The sequence below is a fragment of the Pollachius pollachius genome (assembly GCF_949987615.1).
Source record: "Pollachius pollachius genome assembly, chromosome: 15".
NCBI lineage: Eukaryota > Metazoa > Chordata > Actinopteri > Gadiformes > Gadidae > Pollachius > Pollachius pollachius.
In genome coordinates, this window is record NC_136948.1 from 15,860,908 (window position 1) to 15,875,197 (window position 14,290).

At 48.6% G+C, this 14,290-nt stretch overlaps 1 protein-coding gene across 2 annotated transcripts in view; it reads right to left on the minus strand.

The window, feature by feature from the left end:
* The window catches only part of arhgef10 (Rho guanine nucleotide exchange factor (GEF) 10), a 51,093-nt gene that overhangs the window by 18,305 nt on the left and 18,498 nt on the right, over positions 1 to 14,290 (minus strand). For both annotated transcript variants that reach the window (XM_079751787.1, XM_079751786.1), the window contains 13 exons: positions 13,972 to 14,084; positions 13,787 to 13,864; positions 13,361 to 13,540; positions 12,968 to 13,084; positions 12,327 to 12,419; positions 11,593 to 11,763; positions 9,597 to 9,742; positions 8,623 to 8,819; positions 4,566 to 4,681; positions 3,229 to 3,356; positions 1,609 to 1,709; positions 903 to 1,024; positions 180 to 266 (listed from right to left, as the gene is read on the minus strand). In XM_079751787.1, coding sequence (XP_079607913.1) covers positions 180 to 266; positions 903 to 1,024; positions 1,609 to 1,709; positions 3,229 to 3,356; positions 4,566 to 4,681; positions 8,623 to 8,819; positions 9,597 to 9,742; positions 11,593 to 11,763; positions 12,327 to 12,419; positions 12,968 to 13,084; positions 13,361 to 13,540; positions 13,787 to 13,864; positions 13,972 to 14,084 — 1,649 coding nt within the window. The remainder of the gene's footprint in view (positions 1 to 179; positions 267 to 902; positions 1,025 to 1,608; positions 1,710 to 3,228; positions 3,357 to 4,565; positions 4,682 to 8,622; positions 8,820 to 9,596; positions 9,743 to 11,592; positions 11,764 to 12,326; positions 12,420 to 12,967; positions 13,085 to 13,360; positions 13,541 to 13,786; positions 13,865 to 13,971; positions 14,085 to 14,290) is intronic.

The window sequence follows — 14,290 nt, forward strand, 5'->3', positions numbered from 1 at the left end:
CCTGAACCGTCCGGCAAAGTAGCTGCTATTTAATGAACGACAATCTAAAATAAAGTTGTGGCAGTGTTAATGGAAATGTAACTGTGGATACAATGCAATAGTCAAAAAAAAAAAAAAAGGAACGAAAAACAGCTTTATGTGAAAGCGTAAAACATTTTCCTAGGCAGAGGGGGGCTGACCCAGACACAGCCGTGGCCCAGGGCGGGGCTGTCCGCGGTGCTCTCCGTGTTGATGTGGGGCTCGGGGTTGTGGACTGCACACTCCACCTGGGGCGGCACAGCGGGTGGGGGGGGTGGAGAAGCAGAAGGATGATCAGTCTACAAAAGGACGTCGCAAGCGCCGATACTCCAGGAGAGCAATAGTTAAACCACGGCACCACTCTTTTGACAGTAATGGTAGTGTCTGTGGTTATGACCGACTGAACTACCAACTAATGCTGAGGCGTTTCCGGAGGAGTGTGTGTGCGTGTGTGTCTGTGTGTATGTAAGGAGAACAATAGAGCAACCATGACCTCATCGAGCTTTGATAAAGAGGAATGAGTGTTTTGGGAGTTGGGAGGAGTGTTTTTGTAAGTCTGCCTGTCTGCGGCAGTGTGGAGGTGTGTGTGTGTGTGTGTTTGTGTTAAACCCTGTCCCGATATGGCTCATACTCCCTACCACTCCATGTGGACCCAAATCCTTAGGGGCCTGTGCTACCTTGAGCTCCTGGAGTCTGGAGCTCCTGGAGTCTGGAGCTAGTGTGTGTGTGTGTGTGTGTGTGTGTGTGTGTGTGTGTGTGTGTGTGTGTGTGTGTGTGTGTGTGTGTGTGTGTGTGTGTGTGTGTGTGTGTGTGTGTGTGTGTGTGTGTGTGTGTGTGTGTGTGTGTGTGTGTGTGTGTGTGTGTGTGTGTGTGTGTGTGTTCACCTTGAACTCCTGGAGCTTGGACATGACCACTGGCATCTGCCGGAGCAGCAGAGGGTGTTTCTGCCTCTTGATCTGACTCACATCATCCTCAGCAAAATACCAGCCCTGCAAGTTGTCCTCCTCTGACACAGACACAGACACACCTCTTATTTAGCTATATGGATTAAGTTAAGACCGCTACAGGCCTCTTAGTCACAGTTAATAATCTTCCCATCCACATACAAAGCCAGCTGGATTATCAAAAACAGTATTCCCTTGGCGTTCGAAGCTCGCTGAGAAGCTCTGAGGCAAACCGAATCCCGTTTAAGAACAGCTCTGCATTTAGAAGAAAGCTGAGCAGGAAGTGAGCATCATCTGCCCCCAGACAGACACAGGATGAGCCCGTCTGTGTGATGCAGTGGAACCAAAAGCAGGGGAAGCTGCCGGGACGCTACAGTCAAGTTATGATCAGTGTGCAGCGTTCGGATGGCTCTGCATCGCGGTTGCGGTTCCAGAGAGGCTTCACAGTGCCGGCGCTGATGTATTTGCATGACAACAGACCTCAAACCCAAGCAAAAGGCAACAGGGAATACAAAACCATAAACCCAGTGGAAAAAATGAAAGAAGAGTAAAAGAAGGGAAAAAGCATAAGATGGAAGGCACAGAGCCGTCTGAGTCACACATCCCGTTTGGGATGATGAAGACACAGTCTGAGGTTGTGAAGTACCCAGTGCCAGCTTGGCCATCTGCAGGTTGCTGATCCACGACTGCTTGATGGCCGGGCTGAAGGTGTTGAACACGGCGTTGAAGTACGTCGGTTTGCCCGTCCTGCAGACAGAACCAAAGTCAACAAACAGTAGCGTATATTTCCAGAAATCCTAGGAGAGGTGACAGAGATGGCGGAAAGGTTTAAAACAGAGTAGAAGGGTTATGTCTGAGCATCGGCAAGAATTGTTACGATTTGGAACGTCCGTCAGATATCCGGATGGGCTGTATTGAGATAGAGCCAATACATTGCTAAATGCCCTAAATATAAATGTTAAGACGCTTTATCTTTAGCGACTAACAATGAGTACATTTGTCATTTGTTGAAACAATATATCACTGTTTGTACAGTAAGGATGTTCATAGAACCAAGTGCCAAGCACTAACAATTGTTAGGTTAACCCATTCCCCGTATACAACAGAGTAAGGATAAGAGCTAATACAGTTTCAAACTAATTAGCCTCATGGCTACCGATGGTGATACATGTTAACAGTTTAAAAATAAGCCTGTCTGGAGTGCAACAGGTGTGTGTACGTTGAGTTCATGGAGTTGATGGAGTGCATGGGACCGTGACTTTCATCTATCACCGTCAGCTTAGCTAACGATGATATATTAAAAGTCACGGCCCAATTATTTCCGTACCAGCTCATTTAGACCTATATTTAAAGGTGTGTGTGTATGTTAAGAGGCGCCTAGGGGGCAGAGGGTGGTTGAGGAGGGGGTCCCAGCTGCTTATGCTGAGACGTGGCCGCGGGTTTGGCATGAGGTAGTCTAGGGAGACACAGCTGTGATGCCAAAGATAACCGTGGATAAACCGGCTGCACAGGATGGATGGAGTGACAGGAAGAGGAAGTGACCTCAGAGAGACAGTAAGTAAAGGAGAGAGAGTGTCAGGGGAAGAGAGAGAGAGAGAGGCGGGGGAAGAGAGGGGGAGAGGGTTAGAATAGGAGAGAGAGAGGAAGGGGAAGAGAGGGAGAGAGAGTTGGAAAAGGAAAGAGTGGCAGAGGAAGAAGGGAGAGAGAGCTTCAGAGCGAAAGAGCGAGATTCTGTTACAGTGGGGGAGGTGGCGTGAGTAAACAAGTTCAAGGTGGATGCTTGGGGGCCAATATGCAGACAATAACAGTGTGTGTGCGCGTGTGTGTGTGTGTGTGTGAGTCTGTGTGAGTCTGTGTGTGGCTCAGACACTTGTAAGGAACAGCTGTGTCGCCAGAAGCCTTGGGATGTCCACACCAGGGGGAGGGAAATATTCTGGTCCGTCTGTGTGGTTTGCGTCATATATTAGCACTAGTGGATGAAACACCAGTAAATACATCACACCAACGAAGCACAAACGAAAAACACCAAGAGCAGAAGGAAGGGGGCAGTGGGGGGGGGGAGTGATAAGATGTCTGTGTGCCTGTCTGTCTGCGTCTGTCTGTCTGTGGGTCTGTGTCTGTATGGGTTGAGGGGGGTTGGGGGGGGAGAGTGATAAGATGTCTGCGTGACTGTGTGTCTGTGTGCCTGTCTGTCTGTGTGTCTGTGTCTGCGTCTGTCTGTGGGTCTATGTCTGTATGGGTTGAGGAGGGGGGTGGGAGGACCAACTTGTCGTGTTTCCCGGGCAGCTGCAGCTGGATCCTGCAGCGGTCGGCCGCCCGGATCTCTTCCTCCTTCTTCAGGATCAGCCTCTGGAGCCCGGACACCCAGTCCTGCGCCACTGCGGGGTTCACGTTCTGCCCCCCCAGGCCCCAGAGGAGAGAGGGAGAGAAGGGAGGGCGATGGAGAGGGTCAGGGGTCCAGGGAGACGGGAGGTGGGAATAGTGAGAAGAGAGCAGAAAGACGCAAGGACATTTACATTTAGCAGATGCCGTTGTCCAAATCAACTTAAACCCGATTCATACACATATATATGGCGGCGTCCATCGTCAAGTATGCACACACAAACAAATACACATCCGGGAGTCAACCATGCAAAGCGATAGCCACTTCGTCGGGGGGGCAGTTAGGGTTGGGTTTCTTGCTCAGGGACAACTCGGCCCTCCGCTAGGAGGTGGAGCCGGGGATGGAACTAGCAACCCTCAGATTTCATGTCAATCCCAGTTCTGTTGAACTTGAAGTTGTTGGAAAACATTCATAAATGTCAATTAAAAAACAAAGCTGTTCAGGGCATTTTGTCGAAGATATTAAATATTCAGGGGTGTTGACGCTTGCTGCCCGTCGACTTGGTCTAGATGAGAATACCCCTCTGGCCCAACTCTCCGTCCGTCTCCTCATCCCCCGGTCTATTGTATGAGACACATGTCTCTCAGTGTGTTCTCCGTGTCTCCATCTGAACTCTGCAAACGGTTCTGACAGCCCCTGCCAGCACAAACACTCATACACATTCTCTGCGCTTCACATGGGCCAAAGTGTGTGTGTCTGTCTGACTGTCTGTGTCTATTTGTGTGTGTATGTGTCTATGTGTATGTCTGTGTGTGTGTGTGTGTAAGTGTATTTCTTTGGGTGTATTTGTTTGTGTGTGGGTGTTTGTGGCCACAGGTTGACATGACAGGCATGAATTGCCTCAAATCAGTAGATGGTTTGCCTGTGTGTGTGTGAGTTGGACGGGGGGGGGGGGGGGGGGGGGGGGTGACTTTCTTCAGTCCAACAGTCCACGCTGGCACATTCCATCTGCTCAGACATAATATGCCTAGCAGGCCGCCCGGGCTCCATGGAAACCAGAGAAAGGAGCTGGCTGGATGGGAGTTGTAAAAGCCACGCAGGAGAAAGTCTGCTTCTGTCCACTTCTGTCTGGCTTATTAATACATATCTTTGAGAAGCTACGATTCACTTACTGAAGAATAAGACTTCGTAGGAATGTCCTCCATTTCCTCAGAGAAGATATTGAGCAGTTTGTGTATGTGTGTGTGTGCATCTATGTGTGTTTGTCTCTGTGTTTCTACCTGATAGATCCCCTTGAGGCTGCCGATCATGCTGGAGATCTGGTTGACCAAGCTGAGGTCGTGAATCAGGTTCTGGAGGTCCTGGTACAGCTGGCCTGGTCCCATGTACAGCTTGCCTGGGACACACACACAGACACACAGACACACACACACACACAGACACACGTTTGAGCATAGGAACGATCCCACAGTAGTATATCTTTTATTTACATATCTTACTTTCCAGACAAAGGCTTTCATTCAAATCTTGAGATGTTATGAGTGGAACTGGACACAACAATAGCGATCACCACCAAAATAGCAGTGTATAACTAAATCAAATGATGAAAACACGAGCACGGCAACGACGCTTACACAAGGTTTTGTCATCAACAACACTGTTGGCACAAATCAAATGGACTTGCTTGCGGCCGCAGAGGTAGTTTGGCGAGGAACAATTCCATCATTCAGCATGGCAATCCAGAACATGCACAGCTCTGTGCGCAACAAATGCATGAAGGCGTGGCATGTGTGTGGTGACGTGTGCCGAGTCGACACACGATCACCGCATTGCACTTTGGCACCGTGGAGACGGGAGGGTGTGGTTCCCCTGACACGACGGCCTTGATGCAGGGTGAAAGCTGGCGGCACCGAATGAGAGCATTTAACGAGTCCGCTGATTTACACTGACAACCAGACAGAGCCGGATCAATAAAGCGGATGGATCGATTGGTACAGCGGGACAGCTCTGCACAGTGCGCGTTGGCTTTCACCGCTGCTCCTCTGGGAGGGGGTGTGTTATTCAGCCACCTACACAAAGGCGCTCGAGATACATTGCACTGTTTGGGCCAGGGTCTACTTCAATAACACAATTGTAACTGTGAATTGATGTGCTTACCGACCACACACACACACACACACACACACACACACACACACACACACAAAAAACAAACACTCTTAGTGGACAGTAAGGCATCTCGTGGGCTAGGAGAAAGCTGCCAACGTGTAACTGATCGGACGCCAAATACAAAGGAGGAGAAAGAAACGATGAAACGCAACTGCTGCATCCACACACACAGATATATATATATATATAGACACACGCACACACAAATATATATATATATTTAACTATTCTACAGCCTGATGAAGGTGGACCAAAGGAAGGGAGGCAGGAAATCAGGAAGGAAGGAAGGGTTAAGCTGAAAGAGAGTGGAGGAACAAGAAGCCTGGAGCGCCCTCTGTTCGTGCCAATCTTTACTCTCCCGTTCCTCCTCTCACTGGCTCTTCTCCTCCTTTTTGTCTTACAAATAGACACTGAGGCTGCCTCAGTGTTACAGCACCATGGCAACGTAGAAGACCCCCACTGCCTGCCCCCCCCCACCCCCCCACAAGATGCATTAGAATGCCGCCTTACAGGGAACTCAGGGAAACCTCAGTCGTGGTATTTGTACCTCCATTCAGAGCACTTGGCATGCATCAGGTGCTCCACTACTGCACAGAGAAAGCCAGGCTCTTAGACTTCCTAGCAGCACGGATGCTAAAACCGTTTAGCCCCGTTTGTTTGCGTATGCAAAGCAAAAACACACAAACAATGTACCTCGGTAAACCTACTGTAGTGTGGTTAGTTTACCTCTTTCGTGCTCTTTGAATTCTCTAGTGTAGTGTGCAACGTCAGTTATACAAACCATAGCCCTTCAATCTTGGCTGCTGCACGATTGACTATAAGATTAGTACTCACTGCTATTCTTTCTGCACGATTTGAAATTGACTGGCAGACCTGGGACCACTAATTCATCCACTGCTAATTGCATCGCCAATCACCTTAAGAAGAATCTAGACAAAGGAAGAGTTTTGATGCAAACTAATTTTCCCTTGCTTTTTGGGCAAGAAATCTCCCCCAAAATAAAAAAAAAAGAACAACAGAGAAAATCAATATTTCTCAATAATTTACCCAATTCAGTGAAGAAAGAGAGGCACGTACAGAAGCCTGGCAGAGGTACACCAGCACCAAGCCTATAAACACACCACAGCCGGACTGACTAGACACCCCGGGGCCTGGTGCATGAGAGGGGCTTCTGTGGAAGCCCTTTCACCCCGGCTCCAGCCTCCACAATGATCCTTTGTGGCGGCCCCGAATGTCCTGGCGCCTTACCGAGCGTCGATGCTTGAGAATAACCTGGGCACATCTCGGAGGCAAACAAAGCGCCGACTCATCGCTCGCCATGTTCCCCTCGCCCCCGATGACACACACCGGGCGGCACAATACAAGTCAGAACAGAAAACAAGCAAACAGAACGACTTTGCGGGGATAAATCAGCACTTACTCAAAGCGGGTGAGGTAAGCTCGGAGCAGTGCGGGGGGGGGGGGGGTGACGTCATGCTGGATGGGATCTAAGTGGGCAATGGCCCGGCCTGCTTTTGGGCTGAACGCCGCAGGACTGTGGAAGCCATTGTTTTACCGCTTGCCAAAGGTTCCTCCACCGCCCACGTAAGCCCACGGAAATCCATTGTTTCCTGTGCCACCCACTTTGCAAAATGACCATCTCGCCACATACGACTCTACACGTAAACATAATATTTGCGGACATTGTTATGACAGGCCTTGACCCCCCCCCCCCATGACAGTCGTTACCCACCTGACAGCCATCGTATTGTGGAGTCACTGGGCCGGGTCCTACATGCCTTCACCTGCTAGGACCTGACGGCTTGGGATGGAAGCCTTCAGCCATCGCGTCTTTACACAGATCTGTTGGCCTGCCCCTCTTAACACAAGTGTGTTTCACGTCACCGAGCACAACCTGCTGCAAGGCTGTAGCATTGCACAAGGCATAATGTGCGAATGTGGATTGTTGAACACAATTTCAGCTCTCTTCAACTCCCATATGCAACCAATGCAGGAACACTTTCGAAGCATTTGGAAATACATGAATATCCCTGATCATCCTGGCTGCATGAAACCAAATGGAACTCTGGCAGCAGCATTCTAAACAGCACTGAACACTAGTCACGCACGAAAGAACGAACAAACGAGAGAGAGGGAGAGAGACAGAAAGAGGCAAAGCAATAGAGAGATGGCGAGAGACAGAGACAGAGACAGATACAGGGTTAGAAAAAGTTAAGCTGTGCCCGGGAGGCAGGGTAAGAAAGGGAGAGAGAAAGTAGCAATAGAGAGACACAGACAGAGGGAGTGAGAACGTGAGGTCAGAGCTTTTGCGTGTAATTGACTGGAGGTAATTCTAGCCCCCGGTCACGGGCAATAGAAAATGACAGGCTTTGACCTCAGCTGTGTCCCGCCGAACCTGTTAAAGGCCACACATACCGGTCCACATCAAAGCACCAAGATGAACGGAACCCGCAACCCGCCACGGGCTTCACACTAACAAAAATACACACACACACACACACACAGGTGTATGCGCAAGACACAAACTAACTTCTAGCCTAGAATTAAAACAGACCACTAATTACCCGGTGAAGTTGTGGCTCTGTTGCTCAGCAGCTGCCTGTGACAGTTGAGAGGGGGAGAGGGAGGTAGTGGAAAGACTGAGGTCACTGAACTCGGCTATTTGGCTCATGCGGGCAGCTAATGCCTTTACAAGAAACCAGATGATTAATTTGTCGACTTGAAGTTTCATGTACTCGCAGTGCGTGTTAACCAGCAACGCCCCACATCGCCTCAAAAGGAGTGTGGCCAGTACGGGTATCGAACCCGCGACCTTGGCGTTATTAGCACCACGCTCTAACCAACTGAGCTAACCGGCCAATTTATTCACACAACAACACCACTAGGTTCCTCACCCCACCCCCAAGCTCCTTCAGTGTCCCTAGCATTAGATAACATTACAGCGGAGGTTAAAGTAAGTCCAGCTCCATGCAGATGCAAAAATCCTTTCTGAGTCATTGGAGGGCTGAACTCTCTTGGAACAAAAACCCTGGTAGGAATTTATTGACATGGAATTTTCCACCCCAGTATCTCAGGTAGGAACAGAGGAATGGAAAGCTCTACACACCGAGGCCAATGGACAACATATTTGCTGGCGTTATGGCGGTGGCCATGATTTGCTGATCATACTTGGCTTAGCGTTGATGACCACCTTCTCCCCGGAGTGGTGCTGGGCCCCGGGGTGGCGACCGGCGTCGGGCACGTCCTCGCTGGAGCCGAACTCCACCACGGCCACCAGGCCCAGGGGGACGCTCCACTTCAGCAGGAACTTGTGTCCCGGGGGGGCATTGCCGATGGCCCCGCCCCCGCTGCCGTCCTGGCTGCATCTAGTGAGAGAGGAGGGGTCAATGAACCGGCTCAGCCAGCCACACCTTGGTGACCAATCAGCTAGCATGCCGAAGAACGGGAATCACAATGAAAAGATAATGTACTTACAATGTACTTATGTTTATTCGCTTTGGATAAATACGTCTGCTAAATGCCCCAAATGTAAATAATTATTCCAGGGTATTTTGCTATTAATGGTTGCGGTTTGATTAAATAATAAACCCTGTGGCTAGCAATTTTAGAAAACGAGGTTGATCGTGAACGGGGTTGGGTTATATTACTACCAAGATTGCAATTTAATGTTTTTTTTTTCCTGTTGGAAGAGCCAGAAAGGCTTCGGGCCTATGGGCAGCCGGCCTGCTGTAATGACGAGACAACGCGGTGGAAACCCCAGGGAGTTTTCCTCCTGCTCTCTTTCTTGAGATCATTCCAAGCCACACTTCACAGGCACGTACAAGTCCCAACGCAGACACTGGGCGTGAGTATGGACAGGACACGTTTAGCTTGTGCGTGTGTGTGTGTGTTTGTGCGTGTGTATTGCTACTTCCTTCTGGTTAGCCCTGATGCTAAACATGACATAGACAAAGTATCTAAACGTGTCATTCTAACCAGGGGGGAACAAAGCGACTTACAGCGACACAGCACCACGAACGTTTAAACAAAGTTAACATCACAAGGCAGATGGGTTACGTGTTCTGCTCATCATTGGATAAAGCGTTTGTATAAAACGGGGCTTCAGCCCAGTTGGGGGTCTCCTGGGGGGGTTCGGCCGTTACCGGATGTTTGGCGTGGCGCACATCAGCACGTCGTTGAGCAGGAAGAGGCGTCGCTCCTTGGTTTTGATGATCTCGCCGCGCTCGTTGTAAACCGTCTCCACCATGTCGTCGGAGCGGATCAGGTGACGGCTGCCGTTGCTCAGGAGCTAGAGGGGGGGGGGGGGGGGTTCAGGGGGTCAGAGGTCAACACCAGGTGTACCAAGACGAGCACAGCATGAACCCATTTTCTAAAACGGTAGCAGTAAACCTCCATGCACGGCTCTGCCATGTGTTTCCATGCAGATAACGCTCGGAGGAGGCTGATATACAAATGGATAAATAATTACTTTTTCTCGGGAAGGCGATGCCTGGTTTCCTGAGCACGTGGTGTGCTACGACGGGCTCTATAAATACTACTCTGTTTAGAAGGAGGAGAGCACTTGGCCCAGCGTGTGGAGCAGCTAGCTGAGAAGTGCCTCCCGCACACTGATAAAGGGAGAATCTCTCTGAATGATGAAACACCAGGAGCTTTAGTTTCTGAAGACGCCTGTAATCAGTGAAAACATACACGACTGATGATAAAGGAACGAACAAGGGTGGGATGGGTGAGAAGGGCCTAGCTCTGTTGTTGTAGATACGTGCACAACAGGCACGCAAACTCACCAATATTATGGGGATGGGTTTACTTTCTTGGACGTGGGAAATACGAATTAACTAAGCTATTTAAATAAATAGCTTAAAATAATAAAAATAAACATGCCGAGAAAATAATTAAATGCAGATAATTCAAGACTGACAGGTAAAGAGGTTTAGGGAAATATTAGGAGGTATCTTGTATTGGTCTTCTCTAGGAATGTGGCAGCACAGCATTGATGAGAGTCTTTCTTTCTAGCATCGATCTACCAGTTCGTAAAACCACCTCGGTTTACAACCTATACCATGAAAAACTGTGGCCAGTACGGGTATCGAACCCGCGACCTTGGCGTTATTAGCACCACGCTCTAACCAACTGAGCTAACCGGCCACTATAGCACAGCTATAGACACATTTGTGACCACCACCCCAATCCCACCTCACATGTTTACCGTAAGGGTGTGTCCGGGGGAGATGCCATTACACCATAGTCTGTATGCAATACACACAGAAACTAACAAACTCCACTAAGGTGATGGTTACCATGCGTTTATAAATATTCTAGTGTTTAGTGTTGAGTGCTTAATATTTTGGTTTTTAGTTTTTCCTAAGTCAGGAACTTTCATTTTTTTATACCTTGCTGTTGATTATTGAATGGAAAGAAACATGATCAATAAGACTATACACATGGGAAAGTAGACCTATTGATTAGTAGTGTGGTCTAATAATCAATAGGTCAAGTGTGTGTGTTTTTGTGTGTGTGTGTGTAATTTTGTACATGCCTGCGCATGTTAAAAAGAAAGGCACTTGTTGTTTTAGTTGACCTAAATCATGACCTTATGTTTATGAACCTCCTTATTGAATATGAGTAAGTATTGAATGAAATAAACATTTAAAAAAATAAGATATTGATTATAGTCACTGTGTGGTAAACAAGTGGTGTGGGCTTAGAGGTGTATTCACCAATGGGTCTTTACAGGTATCACATGGGCCGGTTAGCTCAGTTGGTCAGAGCGTGGTGCTAATAACGCCAAGGTCGCGGGTTCGATACCCGTACTGGCCACAGTTTTTTTATTCAGCTCCTGGTCCAAGCACTTGCCATCTCCCGCCTAGATTACTGCACCTCGCTCCGGGCTGGACTCCTTTCCTACTCGACCGAAGCTTCCAGAATACCCAGAATGTTGCGGCACGCCAGGGGTTCAACCTACCCAGATCCTCCCATGTGACCCCCCACTGGCTCCCTGTAGTAGGGTGCATCTGACGTCCTGGCACTAAATGTCAGCACTTATTGTACGTTGTATGGCCTGGCACTTAGAAATAGCACTTATCATTGTGTTTGTGATCTTGTGCCTGTGTGTGTGTCTGCGTGTGTGCACGTATGGACCTTGTTGAGGTAGCGCTCGTTCATGGCTTTGGCGATGTGTCTGATCTCACAGCGCTGGTCGGCCTCCCTCTTCTTCTCGTTCAGCTTCTCCGCCAGCGTCTCCAGCTCTGTCAGCGCCATCTGCAGGGGCAGCCGGTCGCTGTGGCCCACCGGCGTGTTCTTCAGCATGTCCTGGACACACACACACACACACCGACACCGACACAGACACAGAGACAGAGACAAAGACAGACACACACACAGGGAAAGACACGACTGGGTGAAAAGACGGGACAAACGACTCATTGTAAATGTTCAATTGTACAATGATTACCAGGAGTTTGGTTTGTTCTGATCGGCATTTCCTGAAATGGTGGGGAATCTATAATGTGGGGAATCCGAAATCGCTGGCTAGTATTTTAACAAAGAACTTTATTTCATCACGCTGATGGGCTCATTTGCTTATTTCAACTGGAAGTGAAGGTATCACAGGTGATCGGCATATTGCTTATTGAAGACATAAGCAAGGAAACTATGTGAAGGAAAGTAGCAGGATTAAGAGAGATCTGAGGACAAGCATTCCTTGAAAGCCCATCTTGAGTTTAGAGGGCGCTCATCAAAATTCACACACTTTAAAACATATGTGCCAAGTGCTCCCCCTGCTGGCCATCGGGCATACTACTCTGTCTGTGCTTTAGATGTTCCCATTGAAGGTTGCTTGCTAGTTCAACAAGTGAGCCCCACCCCCCCAATACCTGGAGCAGCAGGATGAACTGAGGGAACCTCTGGATGGGCTTCATCATCAGGCCGTACAGAGTGACGCGGTCGCCGCTGGTCTCCTGACGAAGCTGAGCAGAGATACACAGAGGGGCCATGATTCTTATAGTTCTGTCAATGCAGTGGTAGGGAATACATTGTACACATGGTCGTAAACTAGATACAGATGCTGTATCTTTTTGTGTAAACCTATTTAGTTTTCAGAAAATATGTGGTGGCAGATGATATGCCAACTCAACTTTGAACCGAAACTAGTCAACAAAATGCTGAGCAGGGAGGATATTGAGCCAGATAGAGAAGGTCTGCGGCAGGTACATTTGTCAACAGACACCTGGGTCAGCAAGATGTACATGCCACACTTTAATACTCAAGTAAATCTGCATTCCATTGGCAAATAAAACATCTTTGGCTGCATCTGATTAGATTTTTTACCAAACAACTTTCATACTGTGTGTGTTTATGTGTGATTGTTTTTGTAAGTGTGTGTGTATGAATGCTCACGTGTGTGTGTTTTTATGAGAGTATGAGAGTGTGAGAGTGTGAGAGTGTGAGAGTGTGAGAGTGAGTGAGTGAGTGAGTGAGAGAGAGAGAGTGTGTGTGTGTTTTCCTCCGCACTGACCTTGAGGAAGTCCAGGAAGCTGGGCTTTGCGGCGCACGTCTTCCTCACCACGGCCATGGCTGTGCTGAAGTTGTTGACGTACTCGCTGTAAGCGTCCAGCACCATGGACTTGGAAAACTGATGACACACACACACACACACAAATACAATACATACATTCAATACAACACACAGGGAGTGGATGTCAATTATTATTACGAACAGGCCGGATGGATATGGTGTTTTTGGTGAACATATTGGATACGTGTATTGAAGTACTGTGAAGGCTATTTATGACCATACTGTAAATTCTTACAGTGTGAAAAATGTTTGTGAACAATCCTTAGTTATTTAGCAACTACAGCCATTGCATCAACGGCAAACCACTCGCTTCAGACTTCAGTCGGTGCTCACCGATGCCACGAAGACGTCTCCGATCATCTCCAGGTTGTCCCAATCCGCCACGCGGCTGGCCAGGGCGATCTGGAAGAGGAAGTGGCACTGGAGGATCTCCCGCACCCGGTAGAAGATCATCTTCAGCTTCCTGTCACTCAGTAGTCTCGGCTCAACCTCCGACAGTGGCTTCTCATACTGCTGCGGGATCAGAGCAGAGACAGGGGGATTCGACTCGCAAGTCCACTGAAGATTAAAATAAATAATGATCAACAGCATCACCGCTGGTCAAACATTGCTACTGCAGATAATCACATTAATGTTTAGTTATTTAGTAGATGCTAATATCAAACGCAGACCCTTTAATCCAAGGCGATTTAAATAATGGACAGTGAATTATAGACTGTTTAGCAGCCGTCCTTGATTGAAGTGTTCAACATTCCCTACCTCTAATATCCTCTTCAGGGCGTCCAGATAGTTCTTCTCACTCTCCAGTATCGATCCCAATATACACCGTCTCACCAGCTGTGGGGAAACAAACAGCGGTGCAGGGAGCTAGCCAATGAGCACAGAGCTTTTGCATTGCGTGCCACCGGCGGCTGATGTGGCTTTTGCAAGTGCATGCTGGGTACCTGCTGCTGCGACAGGCCCTCGGGGGCCGGCCCCAACACCGGCTCAACGTTGAAACAGTCCACTTCGATGAAGAGGTCGGCCTCCTCGTCCTCAAAGAAGGCAGACTTCCTCTCTGTGGCACACAAAGCGGAGGCCAGAGTCAAGCCAAGGTAAACAAAACCATAAGGGTAACACCACGTCATTGTTCTACTCTTTCATTGGATCTCCTGAAGATAATCTTGTTATAACACACAGGTTACATCGACACCAGTTCATTGGACATTCATTGCTCTTGACACTATTGCCCAGAGCGGTATTGTATGCCAACAATGTATTTGA